The sequence below is a fragment of the Mustela nigripes genome, chromosome 14, assembly GCF_022355385.1.
Source record: "Mustela nigripes isolate SB6536 chromosome 14, MUSNIG.SB6536, whole genome shotgun sequence".
Taxonomy (NCBI): domain Eukaryota; kingdom Metazoa; phylum Chordata; class Mammalia; order Carnivora; family Mustelidae; genus Mustela; species Mustela nigripes.
In genome coordinates, this window is record NC_081570.1 from 75,281,917 (window position 1) to 75,297,026 (window position 15,110).

At 37.6% G+C, this 15,110-nt stretch overlaps 2 protein-coding genes and 1 long non-coding RNA gene across 6 annotated transcripts in view; 1 reads left to right on the top strand and 2 right to left on the bottom strand.

Moving 5' to 3' along the window:
* LOC132001095 (guanylate-binding protein 4-like) overlaps window positions 1-291 on the bottom strand; it is a 27,117-nt gene extending 26,826 nt beyond the window's left edge. Inside the window, exon 1 of one of the 2 annotated variants that reach the window (XM_059375317.1) lies at window positions 186-291. The gene's annotated coding sequence lies outside the window, so the exon portion shown is untranslated. The remainder of the gene's footprint in view (window positions 1-185) is intronic. The other variant, XM_059375318.1, reaches the window with a different exon arrangement.
* LOC132001097 (uncharacterized) overlaps window positions 1-14,987 on the top strand; it is a 15,114-nt gene extending 127 nt beyond the window's left edge. Inside the window, exons 2-3 of the long non-coding RNA XR_009399526.1 lie at window positions 694-712; window positions 14,856-14,987. This is a non-coding gene — a long non-coding RNA (uncharacterized LOC132001097). The remainder of the gene's footprint in view (window positions 1-693; window positions 713-14,855) is intronic.
* The window catches only part of LOC132001096 (guanylate-binding protein 4-like), a 26,060-nt gene continuing 24,102 nt past the window's right edge, over window positions 13,153-15,110 (bottom strand). For all 3 annotated transcript variants that reach the window (XM_059375319.1, XM_059375320.1, XM_059375321.1), the window contains 3 exons: window positions 14,996-15,098; window positions 14,458-14,651; window positions 13,153-13,553 (listed from right to left, as the gene is read on the bottom strand). In XM_059375319.1, coding sequence (XP_059231302.1) covers window positions 13,335-13,553; window positions 14,458-14,651; window positions 14,996-15,098 — 516 coding nt within the window. In that variant the 3' untranslated portion in view covers window positions 13,153-13,334. The remainder of the gene's footprint in view (window positions 13,554-14,457; window positions 14,652-14,995; window positions 15,099-15,110) is intronic.

The window sequence follows — 15,110 nt, forward strand, 5'->3', positions numbered from 1 at the left end:
CCGGGACGCGGCGCGACCGGGGTCGCCCCGCGGGCGCCCCGGTCTTCGGGAGAAACTGAGTGGCGGGAGCTAAGCTCCCCGCGCCGGCCTCCCGCCGCCTTCCCGCTGCCCTGCGCTTGGGCCTGTGATGCTCTTGTTTGTTAGCCGAAACGGCCGCGCAAAACCAAGTTTAGGAGCGAACTTACGTGGCGCGGGCGCTGCAGTCAGGGCACAAGTTCTCGGGCGCTCTCCCTCTCCCCTCAGGCGCTCCGCCTGCGTCTGGCTTCTCAGGAAACTGCCTGTTCCCTTTGGAAGCGGGAGAGCTGCCGGATATTACAGCCATGCCGCCGTGGGTGGGGGACGCGGAGCACCGTAATCGAAAGTACACGCACAGTTTTTGCGGCGCTGAGGGGGGATTTCGCCTGTTCACTGAGGCGGGACAGCGGGGCGTGTGGGACGAGACGCGCGGCAGGTGCGTGCGGTTCCTGCGCCTCTGCTGTCCGGAGCCCAAGGCGGGCGGGCGCCGCATGCGCAGTCGGCTCCGTGGCCTTGGTCAGGGAAACTGAGGCCGCGGCGGGAGTGCGGCGGCGGCGGGGCCTGAGGCTGCCTGTCTCCCGGGGCGTCTTCCCGTCAGGGCACAGCTTTGTTCTGTTTTGTTCTTTAACTTCTTCTTGCTCTTTCCTCATTTCTTTTTTCTTTTTCCCCCATTTACAGAACTACTCTCGCTACTAATGTAAGTATTCTTTCATAACGATAAAAATACGTATATCATCCCCAAATAATCACTAGTACTTTATTCAGTTTTTTTTTTTAAAGATTTTATTTATTTGACAGAGAGAGAGTAGGCAGAGAGGCAGTCAGAGAGAGAGGAGGAAGCAGGCTCCCTGCTGAGCAGAAAGCCCGATGCGGGACTCCATCCCAGGACCCTGAGATCATGACCTGAGCCTAAGGCAGAGGCTTTAACCCACTGAGCCACCCAGGCGCCCCACTTTATTCCAGTTCTTGCAGTTATTTTTTTCTCCGTTTATTCTACGATGGAGGCAGTTGGGGGGGGGGCATATTGCTTATATAATCTGGGGTTTGCTCTGAATAATAGAAAAATACGAAGTCAACAGTGAATTTTTATTAGAAATAAGCAAAGAAATCATAACCAACATCACATTTTAAAAAGCTGGCAAATGCTACATTTTCAGAAACTTCTGAGTGGATTAAGTAGACATTAAGTGTCAGTTCCATCTTCATCATTGTATTTGTGTGAAATAGGCTCTTTGGCAATAATAGTGTAAAAACTAAGTACCTGCCGATGGTTATAGACTCACTTTCTATATGCTATCAAAAATTTTATTAAATTATAAAAAATTAAAAATAAATCTCATTAAGTTATAAAGCTATTTATAGCACCAATATGACAAAACTGTATAAAAATATCAGAAAATAAAATTTCACATTGGAAATTTTAAATCCCCCTTTTCCTTTCATATGTAATGTAGTGCTACCATATTCTTTTGAAATCAGTTACAGTTTTATGGGCAATTTGTCTTTCAATATGAACTTATATATTGTGTTCTTAATAGTATATAAAAATATACTCCTACTTATACCACTGGTGAAACTGGGTGTCCTTTTAAAATTGCCTTTACTTGATATTATTAAAATTGAACAACAGTATTTTTTTTCCCGCTGAAACATATAATCCAAACAAAGGACCCATCGCTATTGGGTATTTTTAGAGCATATCAGAATTCTCTCTTTTGGTGGATCTTTGGAGCAAATATTGTAACATAATATAAGATGTGTTGGGTGTTAAGTAACGTGACAAATGAACTACTTGGTTGTCTGCAAATCAACAATTGATTATATTCAGAAGGATTTTAGATGGCCTCACAGAGGAGGTAGCATTACTTTTAGATCTTGAAGAATGACTCAGATTTGATTGAGGAAAGACTAGACAAAGTGTATTTTAAAACAAAGGAAATAAATTAGCAAATATACAATGGTAGTGAGCAATACTAAGAATCATCCAGGGTTCTGATAGCATTGAGGATGAGGTTGAAAGATCAGCTGGGATCTGGGTCAGACCCAGTGAAGTCTTAAGTGTTGTCAGACATGCTTTAAAGTTTACAGTTTTCACCTATCCCTCTGAGCAGGGGAGAGACTATAAAGTGGGGATACTGGAGACAGAGATCACTTTGGAGGCTATCGAACAATTTAAAGATGTTAGAGTCCTTCCACTTTAAGTTTGTTTGGAAACATTGCTCCACCAGATCATTCAAGGTGCAGGTTCCTTCACCACTAAGGCATGTACTCCTTTGCAAGGTCAAACATTGATGGCTGCTACATCTGTGATGGTACAATAGGAAGGAAAAAAGGGACTGGTGGATTATAAACTCGAAATTCTCTGGCCCCGACTTTTGAATGACAAAACTATACTTCTATACTTATTTCATATACAAACATAATCATATGGCCACTGTTAGCTGTAAGAACAGCGAGAAAAATACAATCTCTAGCTGAGTCATCATGAACTCATCTTATACTGTAGAATCTTACAATATTTAGAGCTGAAAGTCTGTTATAGTGCCAGATTTTTTTTTTTTTAAGTTTTAAAATTAAAGTTGACCATTTTGAGAGTTGAACCCAGGCTGAACTAAGAACATCATGTTTTTTATACCATCTTTGTGTGGTGTAAGTTCTTTAATGGCACACATCCATCTTGCTTCTGCTCTCAATCTTATTCACAATATAATATTTCTTATAGCAAAATGTTTTTATTACAGACGCCTGGGTGGCTCAGTTGGTTAAGTGTCTGCTTTTGGCTCAGGTCATGATCCCAGAGGGATCAGTCCCTCATCAGTCTCCTTGCTTAGTGAGGAACCTGCTTCTCCCTCTCCCTCCATCTGCCACTCACTCGCCCCCTGCTTGTGCTCTCTCTCTCACTCTGACAAATAAATAAATAAAATCTTGAAAAAAATGTTTTTATTAGTATTTAGCAATGAAAGAAAAAAATAAATTTGGAGGCTTTCTCTAAGTTTTCCTTGTTTATAATTACTTCAAAGCAAAAAATCATTTATAATTATATTTTGTAACTCTAAGTAACAGGAGCACAATATTGGCAAAGGAAGAATCATTACAAATGTTTTCCTAAACTGATGGAGGTTAAGGAAGTTTTACGTAACAAAGGCAAAGTGTTTTTCATGTACTATTCATTTAACTCCCAAAATAATATTCTATCATGTTGTTTTAGAAATGTTTTTATTTGGCATCTAGTGTATTCAGCTTCTGAACTTATTTGAAGTTCTTAGGAAAAGTCTCATTTTAACATTCTGCGACACATTGTGAGAAACAAAAAGTTATGGATGCACTAGCCCTTCCAGAGAGCACAAGGTAAAGCAGTTTCAGTTTTGATATCTGCTGACTGCATTTTTTCAGCTGGAAAAGACGTGTGTTGATTTTTCTTATTCGTAATTAATCTATGAGAACAGTTAGAATTACAGTGCCAACAATATATTTGATTACATATGCTTATGTATATATCTTGGTATGTATTATATATATATATGGATATAGATATATGATATGTATACTTAAGTACATAAGAGAATGACAGCAGCAACACAAGGAATGGGGAGGAGGAATTAGGCTTATTTTCTTATTTTAAAGAACACTACTTGTGAAGTGGTAAAATATAATATTATTTGAAAGGAGATTTGGATAAGTTGTAAACATATATCATAAACTCTAGAGCAGGGATGCCTGGGTGGTTCAGTCAGTTAAAGTGGCTGTCTTTGGCTTGAGTCATATGAAAAATATATTAAGAAAGAAAGTATGCCTAGAGATGAAGAGTGATGCAGAAAATAATGAAAATCCCAGTTTTTAGGAGGATTTAAAACTGTTAATTTTTGTTAACTTTTTAAATTTTTTTCCAAAATATAGACTCAAATAAGCAAAAATGGGAATAACTATAAGAATAGAGAAGACTACAATTATAAAGAAACATTTACAATACTTCTGTGACAATTTGCTAGATTGAACCTATAAAATGCGGTAATATTGAAGATTTGAGCATCATGATTAGCAAAACTAAACAAATAGTTATTTACTACATAAATAATTTTGCTAAAATGTGGTAGAAAAATATTTTTTGGGATCAAAGGATTTCAATCAACTAAAGCATGGTTTACCTTGATACATGTAAGGAAACCATAATGAAAGGATAAATGGAAATCCCCAAATATAATTTAAAAATTCCACTTCTAAAAAAATACTGTGGGTCTAAGAAGACTTCATGATAATGACTAAAATACTTTAACCTGAAAAATACTGATAATCCTTATATCAAACTTATAGGGTATGAGTAAATCACTTCTCATTGTGAAATTCATCAATTAAACTCATGTATGAAGGAAGAATTAGTTAAATACCAATCTCAAGAAGTTAGAAAGTGGACAAAACATGTAAGAAAGAAAAATAAAAAATCAAGAATTTAATAAAATAGAAAACAAATATGAAATAGAGTCAAAGCATCCAAAATGTTGGTCTTTGGCAAAGATTAATAGGTTGGTAAAATTGTAGTAACTAATAAAGTGAATGAGTTCTTCTAACTCATACTAATAAAATGTATGAGTTCTTCTTTTTCTCTAGGCCTTACAGAAAGGACCAGATATTCTAAAAAGTCATAATGTTTTACACATCTAGGAACTGACAACACATGGCAAACAGGTAAACTGAATTCTTAAGACACCAATTTCTTTAGAAGAGACATTCCACATCAAGTTTTAAATCTTTGACATAGCACAAAGGTAAGAAGAAATCAACTAAAAATTACTGATTTTTAAAAGACTGAATTGGAAGTACCATGAAAATTTAGAATTTTTGCAGCCTCCTGACACAATGAGAATGCACACATTCTCACAAGATGTCATATGAGAATGATTCCAAGAGTTGTCTGATTTCAAGCTTTACTGCAAAGCTGTGATCACCAAGACAGCATGGTACTGGCACAAAAACAGACACATAGACTAGTGGAACAGAGTAGAGAGTTCAGATATGGACCAGCAACTCTATGGTCAATAATCTTCGACAAAGCAGGAAAAAACATACAGTGGAAAAAAGACAGTCTCTTCAATAAGTGGTGCTGGGAAAATTGGACAGCTACATATAGAAGAATGAAACTTTACCATTCTCTTACACCATTCACAAAGATAAACTCGAAATGGATAAAAGACCTCAACGTGAGGCAGGAATCTATCAAAATCTTAGAGGAGAACTTAGGCAGTAACCTCTTTGACATCAGCCACAGCAAACTCTTTCAAGACATGTCTCCAAAGGCAAAGGAAACAAAAGCGATAATGAACTTTTGGAACTTCATCAAGATCAAAAGCTTCTGCAGAGCAAAGGAAACAGTCAACAAAACAAAGAGGCAACCCATGGAATGGGAGAATATATTCGCAAATGACACTACAGACAAAGGGCCTATATCCAAGATTTATAAAGAACTCAAACTCAACACACACAAAACAGATAATCACATCAGAAAATGGATAGAAGACATGAATAAACACTTCTCCAAAGAAGACATACAAATGGCTAACAGACACATGAAAAAATGCTCATCATTATTAGCCATCAGGGAGATTCAATCAAAACCACATTGAGATACCACTTTACACCAGTTAGAATGGCCAAAATTAGCAAAAGACAGTAAATAACAAATGTTGGAGAGGATGTGGAAAAAGGGGAACCTTCTTACACTGTTGGTGGGAATGCAAGTTGGTACAGCCACTTTGGAAAACATTGTGGAGATTCCTCAAAAAATTAAAAAGAGAGCTACCCTATGACCCTGCAACTGCACTACTGGGTATTTACCCCAAAGATACAGATGGAGTGAAAAGAAGGGCCACCTGTACTGCAATGTTCATAGCAGCAATGGTCACAGTTGATAAATTCAGTGGACGAATGGATAAAGAAGATAGGGTCTATATATACAATGGAATTTTATGCCTCCATCAGAATGGATGAATACCCAACTTTTGTATCAACATGGGAAGGACTGGAGGAGATTATGCTGAGTGAAATAAGTCAACCAGAGAGAGTCAATTATCATATGGTTTCACTTGTGGAGCATAAGGAATAACATGGAGGAGATTGAAAGGTGAGGAAAAGGGTGTTGGGGGAAATCAGAGGAGGAAATGAACCATAAGAGACTGTGAACTCTGAGAAACAAACTGAGGGTTTTGGAGGGGAGGGGTTTTGGAGGTTGGGTGAGCCTGGTGGTAGGTATTAAGGCGGGCATGTTTGCATGGAGCACTGGGTGTGATCCATAAACAGTGAATCTTGGAACACTGAAAAAATAAAATAAAGTTTAAAAAAATGCTTAAAGAAAAAGAATAGTAAAAGTAACTATAACTACAATAAGTACTTAAGGGATATATAAAAAGATGTAAAATACCACATTAAAAACATGAAACTTGGGAAAGGATTTAAAAATTAGGTGCTTTTATAATGCATTCAAACTTGAGTAACTATCAGATTAAAATAGACTGTGATAGTTAGATGATAGATGATAGATAGATAGATAGGAACTTCATGGTAACCACAACCCAAAAACCTACAATAGATGCACAAAAAAATTTAAAGAAAAGGAAACTCAAAATAACAATAAAGAAAGGCATCAAGCCACAAGAAAGAAACCAAGAGAAGAAGAAAGGAACAGAGAACTACAAAAATAATCAGAAAAAAATTTTCTAAATTACAATAGATAATACCTATAAATAATTACTTCAAATGTAAGTGGACTTAATACTCAGTAAAAAGACATGGGGTAGCTAAGTGTATAAAAAACAAGACCCACCTATATGTTGCCAACAAAAGACTCTCTTCAGATTTAAAGACACACACAGACTAAAAAGAATGGAAAAAGATAGTCCATGAAAATGGAGATGAAAATATAGTTGGAATAGCAATACTCATATCAGACAAAATAGTGTTCTTGAAGATTTATTTATTTATTTGTTTGTTTATTTGAGAGAGAGCATGTGAGTAGGGGGAGGGATGAAGAGAGAGAATCTCAAGGAAACTCCTTACTGAGTTGGAGCCTGACGTGGGGCTTGACCCCACCACCCAGGAGATCATGACCAGAGTGAAACCAGGAGTCAGACACTCAACCAACTAGCCACTCAGGAGCCCCCAAAACAAAATAAATTTTAAAACAAAGACTGTAACAATGGACAAGGTAAAGGCAACAAAAGCTAAAATAAACAAATGGGATTACTTCAGACTAGAAAGCTTTTGCAGAGTGAATGAAACTATCAACAAACAAAAAGGCAGCCTACTGAATGGGAACAGATATTTACAAATCTGATAAGGGATTAGTATTCAAATTGATAAAAAAATACACTACTCAATATGAAAAATCCAAGTAACCTGATTAAAAAATGGGCAGAAGACTTGAATGGACATTTTCCAAGGAAGGCATACAGATGGCCAATAGGCACATGGAAAGATGCTCAACATCACTCATCATCAGGGAAATGCAAATCAAAACTACAATGAGATTTCACTTCATACCTGCCAGAGTGGCTTTGAGCAAAAAGACAAAAAATAATAAGCCCTGGTGAGGATGTGAAGAAATGGGAACCCTCGTGCACTGTTGGTGGTAATGTAAAATGGTATAACCACTTTGGAAAACAGTGTGGGGTTTCTCAAAAAATTTAAAATATTACTATTTGATTTACAAATTCCAGTTCTGAGTGTATACACAAAATAATTGAATTTAGTATCTCAAAAATATCTGTACACCTATGCTCACAGCAGCACTATTCACAATAATAAAAAGGTAGAAGCAGACTGAGTGTCCACCTACAGTAAATGTGATATGTATACACCCACAATCTGGTATTATTCAACCTTAAGAAGGGAGGAAATTCTGACACCTGTTACAACATGAATGAATCTTAAGAAGATTATTTTAAGTGAAACAAACCAGTAATGAAAAGACAAATAGTGTATGATTCCTCTTGTAAGAGGTACTTTCAGGAGGTAGTCAAATCCACAGAGAGGGAAAGTAGCTTGATGACTGTCAGGAGCTGGGGCGTAGGAGAAATGTGTTCAGAGGCTAACTCCAATTTATGCCTTCCTGTGGTTAGTGAAGGTGAAGAATCCTGGAGATTGCTTGCTCAATGATGTGAATGACTTAACATTACCGATTTATACACTTTAAAATGGTTAAAATGGGAAATTTTCTGTTATGCGTAGTTTACCAAAATTAAAAATTAAAAAAATAAAGTTCAGGAAAATGGGCAACATTTAGTAGGAGAGGAGAGCTCTCATAGAAAAAGGGGCATAAGAAAGCTTCAAGAGCATTGTTAGTGTTGTTTTGTTCCTATTGAACAGTTTAAAATGTAAAAACAAAATTTCTAGCAAAAGTCTGTATCATAATAAAAAGGCCACTTGGGTCTTTTAACCTTCTGAGCCACCCAGGCACTCCGTAGCACTTGGGTCTTTTAATTATAAATATTTTGTGTCAAAACAAAAAAGCATGTTCAGAACTTTTGCCTTTTTTATGTCACAGGCAACTAATAGAAGTTAGACTCTTGCAGAATCACAGTGCTTGAAAAAATTGTTCATGATATTTGTTAAAATGGTCCTAAAGATTTTATCCAATTGGGACATCATGATAGGTATAGGTTCAGTAAAGTGGGATTTTGTGGTAGTAAGAGAGATGGAGCTCAACTCCAAATGTAAGGAAAAGTGGGAATTTACTACCAAGAGGCAGAAAAGGGGAGGTCAGCAGAGAGAAAATGACTAAGAGGAATCATCAGGGCTGGGGAGAATTTTGGCTAACTGACTACATGTTTTTTGGTAAAGGTAGGCCAGTGTGATCAGATATCACCTGGGGGATGGTGGAAGATAAAGAACCCAATTAAATATTGAGGATGAACATGTATCAAGAGTGAGAGGTTCTAGGTAACTTGACTTAGTAGGATTCTTGCTAAAATGGAACAATGCAGAGACAAACATGAAACCCCAAAGTCAAGACCTCCTTGTGAAGAGAATTCAGAGAAGGCTGACTAAAGTTTGGTCAAAAGAGGATTACTGTCCCTGGACAATTTTACATTCTATCCAGAATTAAAGTTTGTACCCAAATCATCAAGAGTATAGGCTCAGAACCTAAAATGTGTGTCCATAGACTTGGGGGCTATCTTCAACTCCATTCTGAGAAAAACTGAGCCAGAGCTCATCAGTGGTGTTTGTTTCTCCTGTGGCCTTCCTTACTTGTTTGTAATTAACAATCTGTTAATGACTAAGCCTATAGTTTATCTCCATCTTTTTTATGAAAGTAAAGTCTGGTGTCAGTTTTAGGAATTTTGAAACTCTGTTTCTTGTTATTATAGGTGAGCTTGGAAAGGAAAATAAGGGCAGGGATACTTGAAAATAGAACTAATGTTAAGAAATTACTTGCTTTTTCTTCTGATAAGTGAAGTCTATTGTTTATAGGGAGCAGTCAAACATAATTCTAGGAAGAGCCGAATTTTCCTGTGAGTTTTGTTTATAAAGGAACTGAATTTCCTGCATACCCTTCCAAGCCTTTCCTGGGAAAAGGACATTTTCTGAGTAGCTTCTATGTAGTGGGTTAGTGCTTTTAGATTAGATATTTATTGGTTAGACAATTATTTAATAAGCAGTGACTATAAAAAAAACTTTGTCGGGGCGCCTGGGTGGCTCAGTGGGTTGAGCCACTGCCTTCGGCTCAGGTCATGATCTCGGGGTCCTGGGATCGAGTCCCACATCGGGATCTCTGCTCAGCGGGGGGCCTGCTTCCCTTCCTCTCTCTCTGTGATCTCTTCCCTTCCTCTCTCCTACTGTGATCTCTCTCTGTCAAATAAATAAATAAAATCTTAAAAAAAAAAAAAAAACTTTGTCATACATTAGGGTTTAACTGGACATATTTGAGTTATTTATAGTATGATAGTTTGGATAGAAAAGACTTCTTGGGATAATAGATTGTACCAATCCCTGGTTTGGATAAACACCAGGAACTTTTCATATAGTTGCTGGATGAAAAGGATGCCTTTTCCTGGTGACCAAATGAAAGAGACAAACCATGAGAGCAATAGGTTAGAATTGGGGTAAATTATTTTATTAAGTGATTACTTACTTTAAAGTACTTCAGAAATTGGGGATCCTGGGTGTCTAAGTTGGTTGAACATCTGATTTAGTCTCAGGTCATGATCCTGGGTTCTGGGATCAAGTCCCATATTGGGCTCCTTGTTCAGCAGGGAGTCTGCTTCTCCCCCTGCCTTTCCCAGGTTTGTTCATTCTCTCTCTCTCTCTCTCTCAAATAAATGAATAAAATCTTTAAAAAAGGAATAAAATACTTCAGAATAAGCAGTGTGCTCTATGTGTTCAGAGGCTAACTCCAATTTATGCCTTCCTGTGGTTAGTGAGCCAGTGAATTGCCCTCGTCTCTAAGGATCATCTTCAGAGCTGGTGATTTAACACAGGAAGCACTCTTTTCTGTGGCATAAGGGTTGGCTAAATAATGAAGTCTGTGGAGTTTATGGTATGGAATGGATTAGGAGAAGGGAACAGGACCTGTTTACCCTTGTATGAATAAGACACAATGTATGGAAGGTCCAGTAGCTCGTCAGTTAAGCCTTTTTCCAGGGATTGAAACTGCTGTATCTTTTGTATCTAGACCCCAGAGATCAGTGTGGTGGGAGCTAAGATAAGAAGAAGAAGACTAAGTACCCAAGAGCAAGAGACAGAGGAGGAGACAGCTATAAATAGGTCATTTTAATTTTACAATTACATAAAAAGTGCTATGGTAGGAGTGACAAGGCACAATGGCAGCATAGAGAAGGGTCACTTCATCTGGTCTCGGGAAGTCAGGAAATAGGAGAATCTGAAGGAAGAACAGGAGATCTGAAGGAAGAATAGAGGCTACCATAATAAAGAACATCAAGTAAGAAACCAAGGTTATTTATTCTTTTAAGATTTTTATTGGTTTGTTTGCTTGTTTATTTATTTATTTATTTTTGAGAGAGAGAGAGAGAGAGAGAGATAACTAGTGGAGGAAGAGGCAAAGGAGAAGCAGAATCCCTGCTGAGCAAGGAGCCTAATGTGGGGCTCAATCCCAGGACCCTGAGATCATGATCTGAGCCCAAGGTGGATGCCATCTTGGTGCCCCAGAAAGCAGGGTTACATTAACAAGCATATGTATGGTGCAAAAACCTAGAGTCAAGATAAAACATGTGAAACTTGTAAAATCAGAAGGAATTCATTCTAGTCATAGCAGAATCAAAAGTACTAGACAGCTAGAAAGAATTCCATACGATTGATCTCGAAGAAAAATTTCCTTCTCTTTTACTCATATTATCATTTTGAACTAGAACTCGGAGCCTATTCCAGAAGACTTTCTAAGTGCATTTTTATTTGAAAAGAAATTAGGGGCTAGAATTTTCGGGCTTTACTGAAAAATCCCAATGAAAACAAGATGGGTGCATCTCTGTGCTTTATAGTTCCCTGTTCGACTAACAGACCCCTCCTGCTTCTCCCTATTCTTATAACCTAGTCTTCTGTCAAACGTGTTGTTTCTTGCAAATCAGGAAAGTGAAACGGGTAGCTGATGGCTTTCCTTTACATAGTTCTTATTAGAAGACTTGATAAACTATATTTTTGACTTAGAGTTATACACATTTTCAGTGGGGTTGTTTATCTTTCCTCATTGATTTATAAGGACTCTTTATTGCTTAATGAAATATTCTCATTGGGATATAAATTGTGAATTTATGTCCATATTTCTATTTGTCTTTGTTTTTATCTTTTCTATGAATAACCTCATTATTTTTATATAGGGGGATATGTTAATCGTTTTTATCTTCATTCCACACTGACAAAGGACTTTGCTATGATGAAACCATTTTTTAATCTTTTATTATCTAATTTTCCTTTTAAAATCTTTGGTACATCTGAAATTTGTTTTGGTATATGGAGAGAGGTAGACTCCAACTTTTTTTTTTGTTTTCCAGATGGCTACATCTAGTCCAAATTCCATTTATGGAATAACACTTTTTCCTTCACTAACATGAAGTGCCAAATTTATTATATAATACATTTCTTTTACGAATATTTGTTGAAATCTAAACTTTCAATAGTATTTTATTGATGTTTGAATATTCAGGTGCCGGGACCACTATGTTAATTATTGAGGTGTTTTAGCATACAATTAGAGATACTTGCCCCTCCTTATTTTTCTCTTTATAGAATTGCATTGGCTATTTTTGCTTGTAGTTTTTTCATGTATACTGTAAAACAAATTTGTCTACTTTCAAAAAATGTACATGTACACTTGTACATGTATAAATCATGTACATATACATGTACATATACATATACACATCTCATATATGTCTTATAAGTATTGGTATATTTACTTTGATTCATTGTTATAAATTTTTGTGTTTTTCAGTAACATTTAAAAAATATATATGTATATTTTAAAGATTTTATTTATTTGACAGACAGAGATCACAAGTAGGCAGAGAGGCAGGCAGAGAGAGAGAGGAAGTAAAGCAGGCTCCCTGCCAAGCAGAGAGCCTGATGTGGGGCTCGATCCCAGGACCCTGGAATCATGACCTAAGTCAAAGGCAGAGGCCTTAACCCACTGAGCCACCCAGGCGCCCCTAAAATATATCTTTAAGTGAAGTTTAGAGATGCCTGGGTGGTTCAATCAGTTAAACATCTGCCTTTGGCTCAGGTCATGATCTCTGGGTCCTGGGATCGAGCCCTGCATGGAGCTCCCTGCTCAGCAGGGGGTGGGTGTCTGCTTTTCCCTCTCCCTTTGCCCCTCTCTCCTGCTAGTGCTCTCTCTCTCTTACATGAATAAGTAAATAAAATCTTAAAAAAATTAGTTTATTCAATCAAAAATTGTTTGTCTTTTGTATGCCAAGAGCTGATGTTTTTTATAACCATTTTTTATGATTTATTTATGTATTTGACAGAGAAAGAGGGAGAGCACGCAAGTGGTGGGGGGGACAGAGGGAGAGAGAGAATGTCTAGCAGACTCCCTGCTAAGTGCAGAGCCCAACACAGGGCTCCATTTCATGACTGTGAGATCATGATCTGAGCTGACATAAAGAGTTGGATGCTTAAACAATTGAGCCACCAGGCACCCCATGTAATCACTTTTTATTTTTAAGCATAAATAAAATTGTGTGAGAGTAAATGAAGTTGTGTGAAAATGTGTTGTGTGAAAGTGGCATAACACATGTATTTCAAAAATGAGCACAGTATTACATTATTAATGCAAAAGAAACCTCATTTTATAATATGCTTAACAAGAAATCTAAGCCCATTTAATTTTTTTCACTGAGAACTGTCTTCCCTTCATGGAATAGCTTAAAAATTTCAGGTAGTGCAACAATTAATACTTTCCCAGCCACTTCAATTGCATTTGAAATCAATAGTGAATCAGTTTTTTTTGCTGTCTCAATCTCTTTTTTTAGTCGATTTATCTCCTTATTCAGTTCCTCAGACTTCTTTCCAAATCTTTCATTAAGCAATTCTTCTTGGACCTATAAAAGGAAAAGAGCCCACCTTTTAAGATCTCTAATTATCAAGACACAGTCAACAGTAAACAAAGGTGTCTATTTTTTTTTACCACTTTAGATTGTTCTTTGGGAGATGTCCAATGTGTCCATACTTTTTGACCTGGATAATGAAAGTATCCATGGTTTGTAACTTCCTAAGATGTCCTCACAACCCTCTCTCTGGGATGGGTAGGTGTTGGGGCTAGATCAGACTTGAGAACTTTTTCCACTATGCACTTTAGCCCAAATGATGCTCTTTGGGTAGCAGTACAATTTTAATTCTAATTAATTCTCAGTTCCACTTGAAGACACATGGCCACAAACCATCAAATGAAAAGCGGTAACTGCTGATTCTATATAGAGCATTGCTTATCAAGCTCCAGGTTGGACCAAGGAAAGATGTTCCTCTATATTTTATAGTAATCCCAGGATATTCAGACAGATGGAGCAAGTTTAGACACCTTTGGTGTCTTGCATTTGTCTGGAAACAAAGGCAGCAAGTTTTAGAAATTTTAGTGTCTTGCATTTCATATCAGACCTAATCAGTTACTTTCAAGACAAAATAGATCTATTTCAGATCTCTCTAATGGTTCTCTATAGGACTAGAAGACAAAGACTCTACCCAACTGGGGTTCATGGGACCATTGCATGAACACCACAAACAGCAACCCACTTTCCCAAGGGATGTTACATATATACTCCGAAGTCTAGCACTGCAGAAAGGGCAGGAATAATATGCTTTTTAGGGTTACAGCAGAATACAGATGGATTCAGGCACTTAGTAAATCATATGCCATTTGCATTTCCCTCTTGGATCATAATTTTGCTTAAAATTTTATTTTTCTTTTCCTGAGGAGTGAGAATCTGCCTCAATCCAGGCCATACTTACCTGCAGATAATGCTTCAACATCCCTTCCAGCATTACCCGAAAGTTTTCTCTTTCCTTCTTTATCTTCTCTTCCAGCTGGCCCAGGTTTTCACTGAAGCTTCTCTCTTGAGCCTCCATTTTTTGCCGTTGCTCTTCTTCTTTCTGTTTTAGCTGCTCCTGTTCTTTCTCAGCTGCCTCCTTTTTGGCCCGCTCCACTGACCCATGAAAGTTTTTAAAGGGAACAAAAGAACAGGTGAGACCTGATCTCCTAAGCTCAGAGACTAAACTGACTTTGCAATGGTGACTGGGAAATTTGTAATTTCACCAAATGGCCACACTGCTGGCAGGTTTCTCAGTGTGAAGATATAGGCTCTGCCTGGCGGCTGATGTGCAACTATCACTTGTCTTGTTATTTTCAGATTTGACTGAACAGAACATGTGTTCTGTGGCACAAGAGGAAACTCTTACTCTTTGCTGCAAGAAGGTCTTCTGGTCAGATCTGCCAGAAGTCCCTGCAGAAACCTACCCATTCCACCACAAGCCAAACCCTCCCCTGTACCTGCTATGGCCATGGCTCCTCTATTAAGGGCTGTGTCTAACTGCACGATGGATTCCTCTATTGTTGCCTGTGACTGTAGGAAGTTCTGGAGGATCTCATTTGCCTGATGAACCAA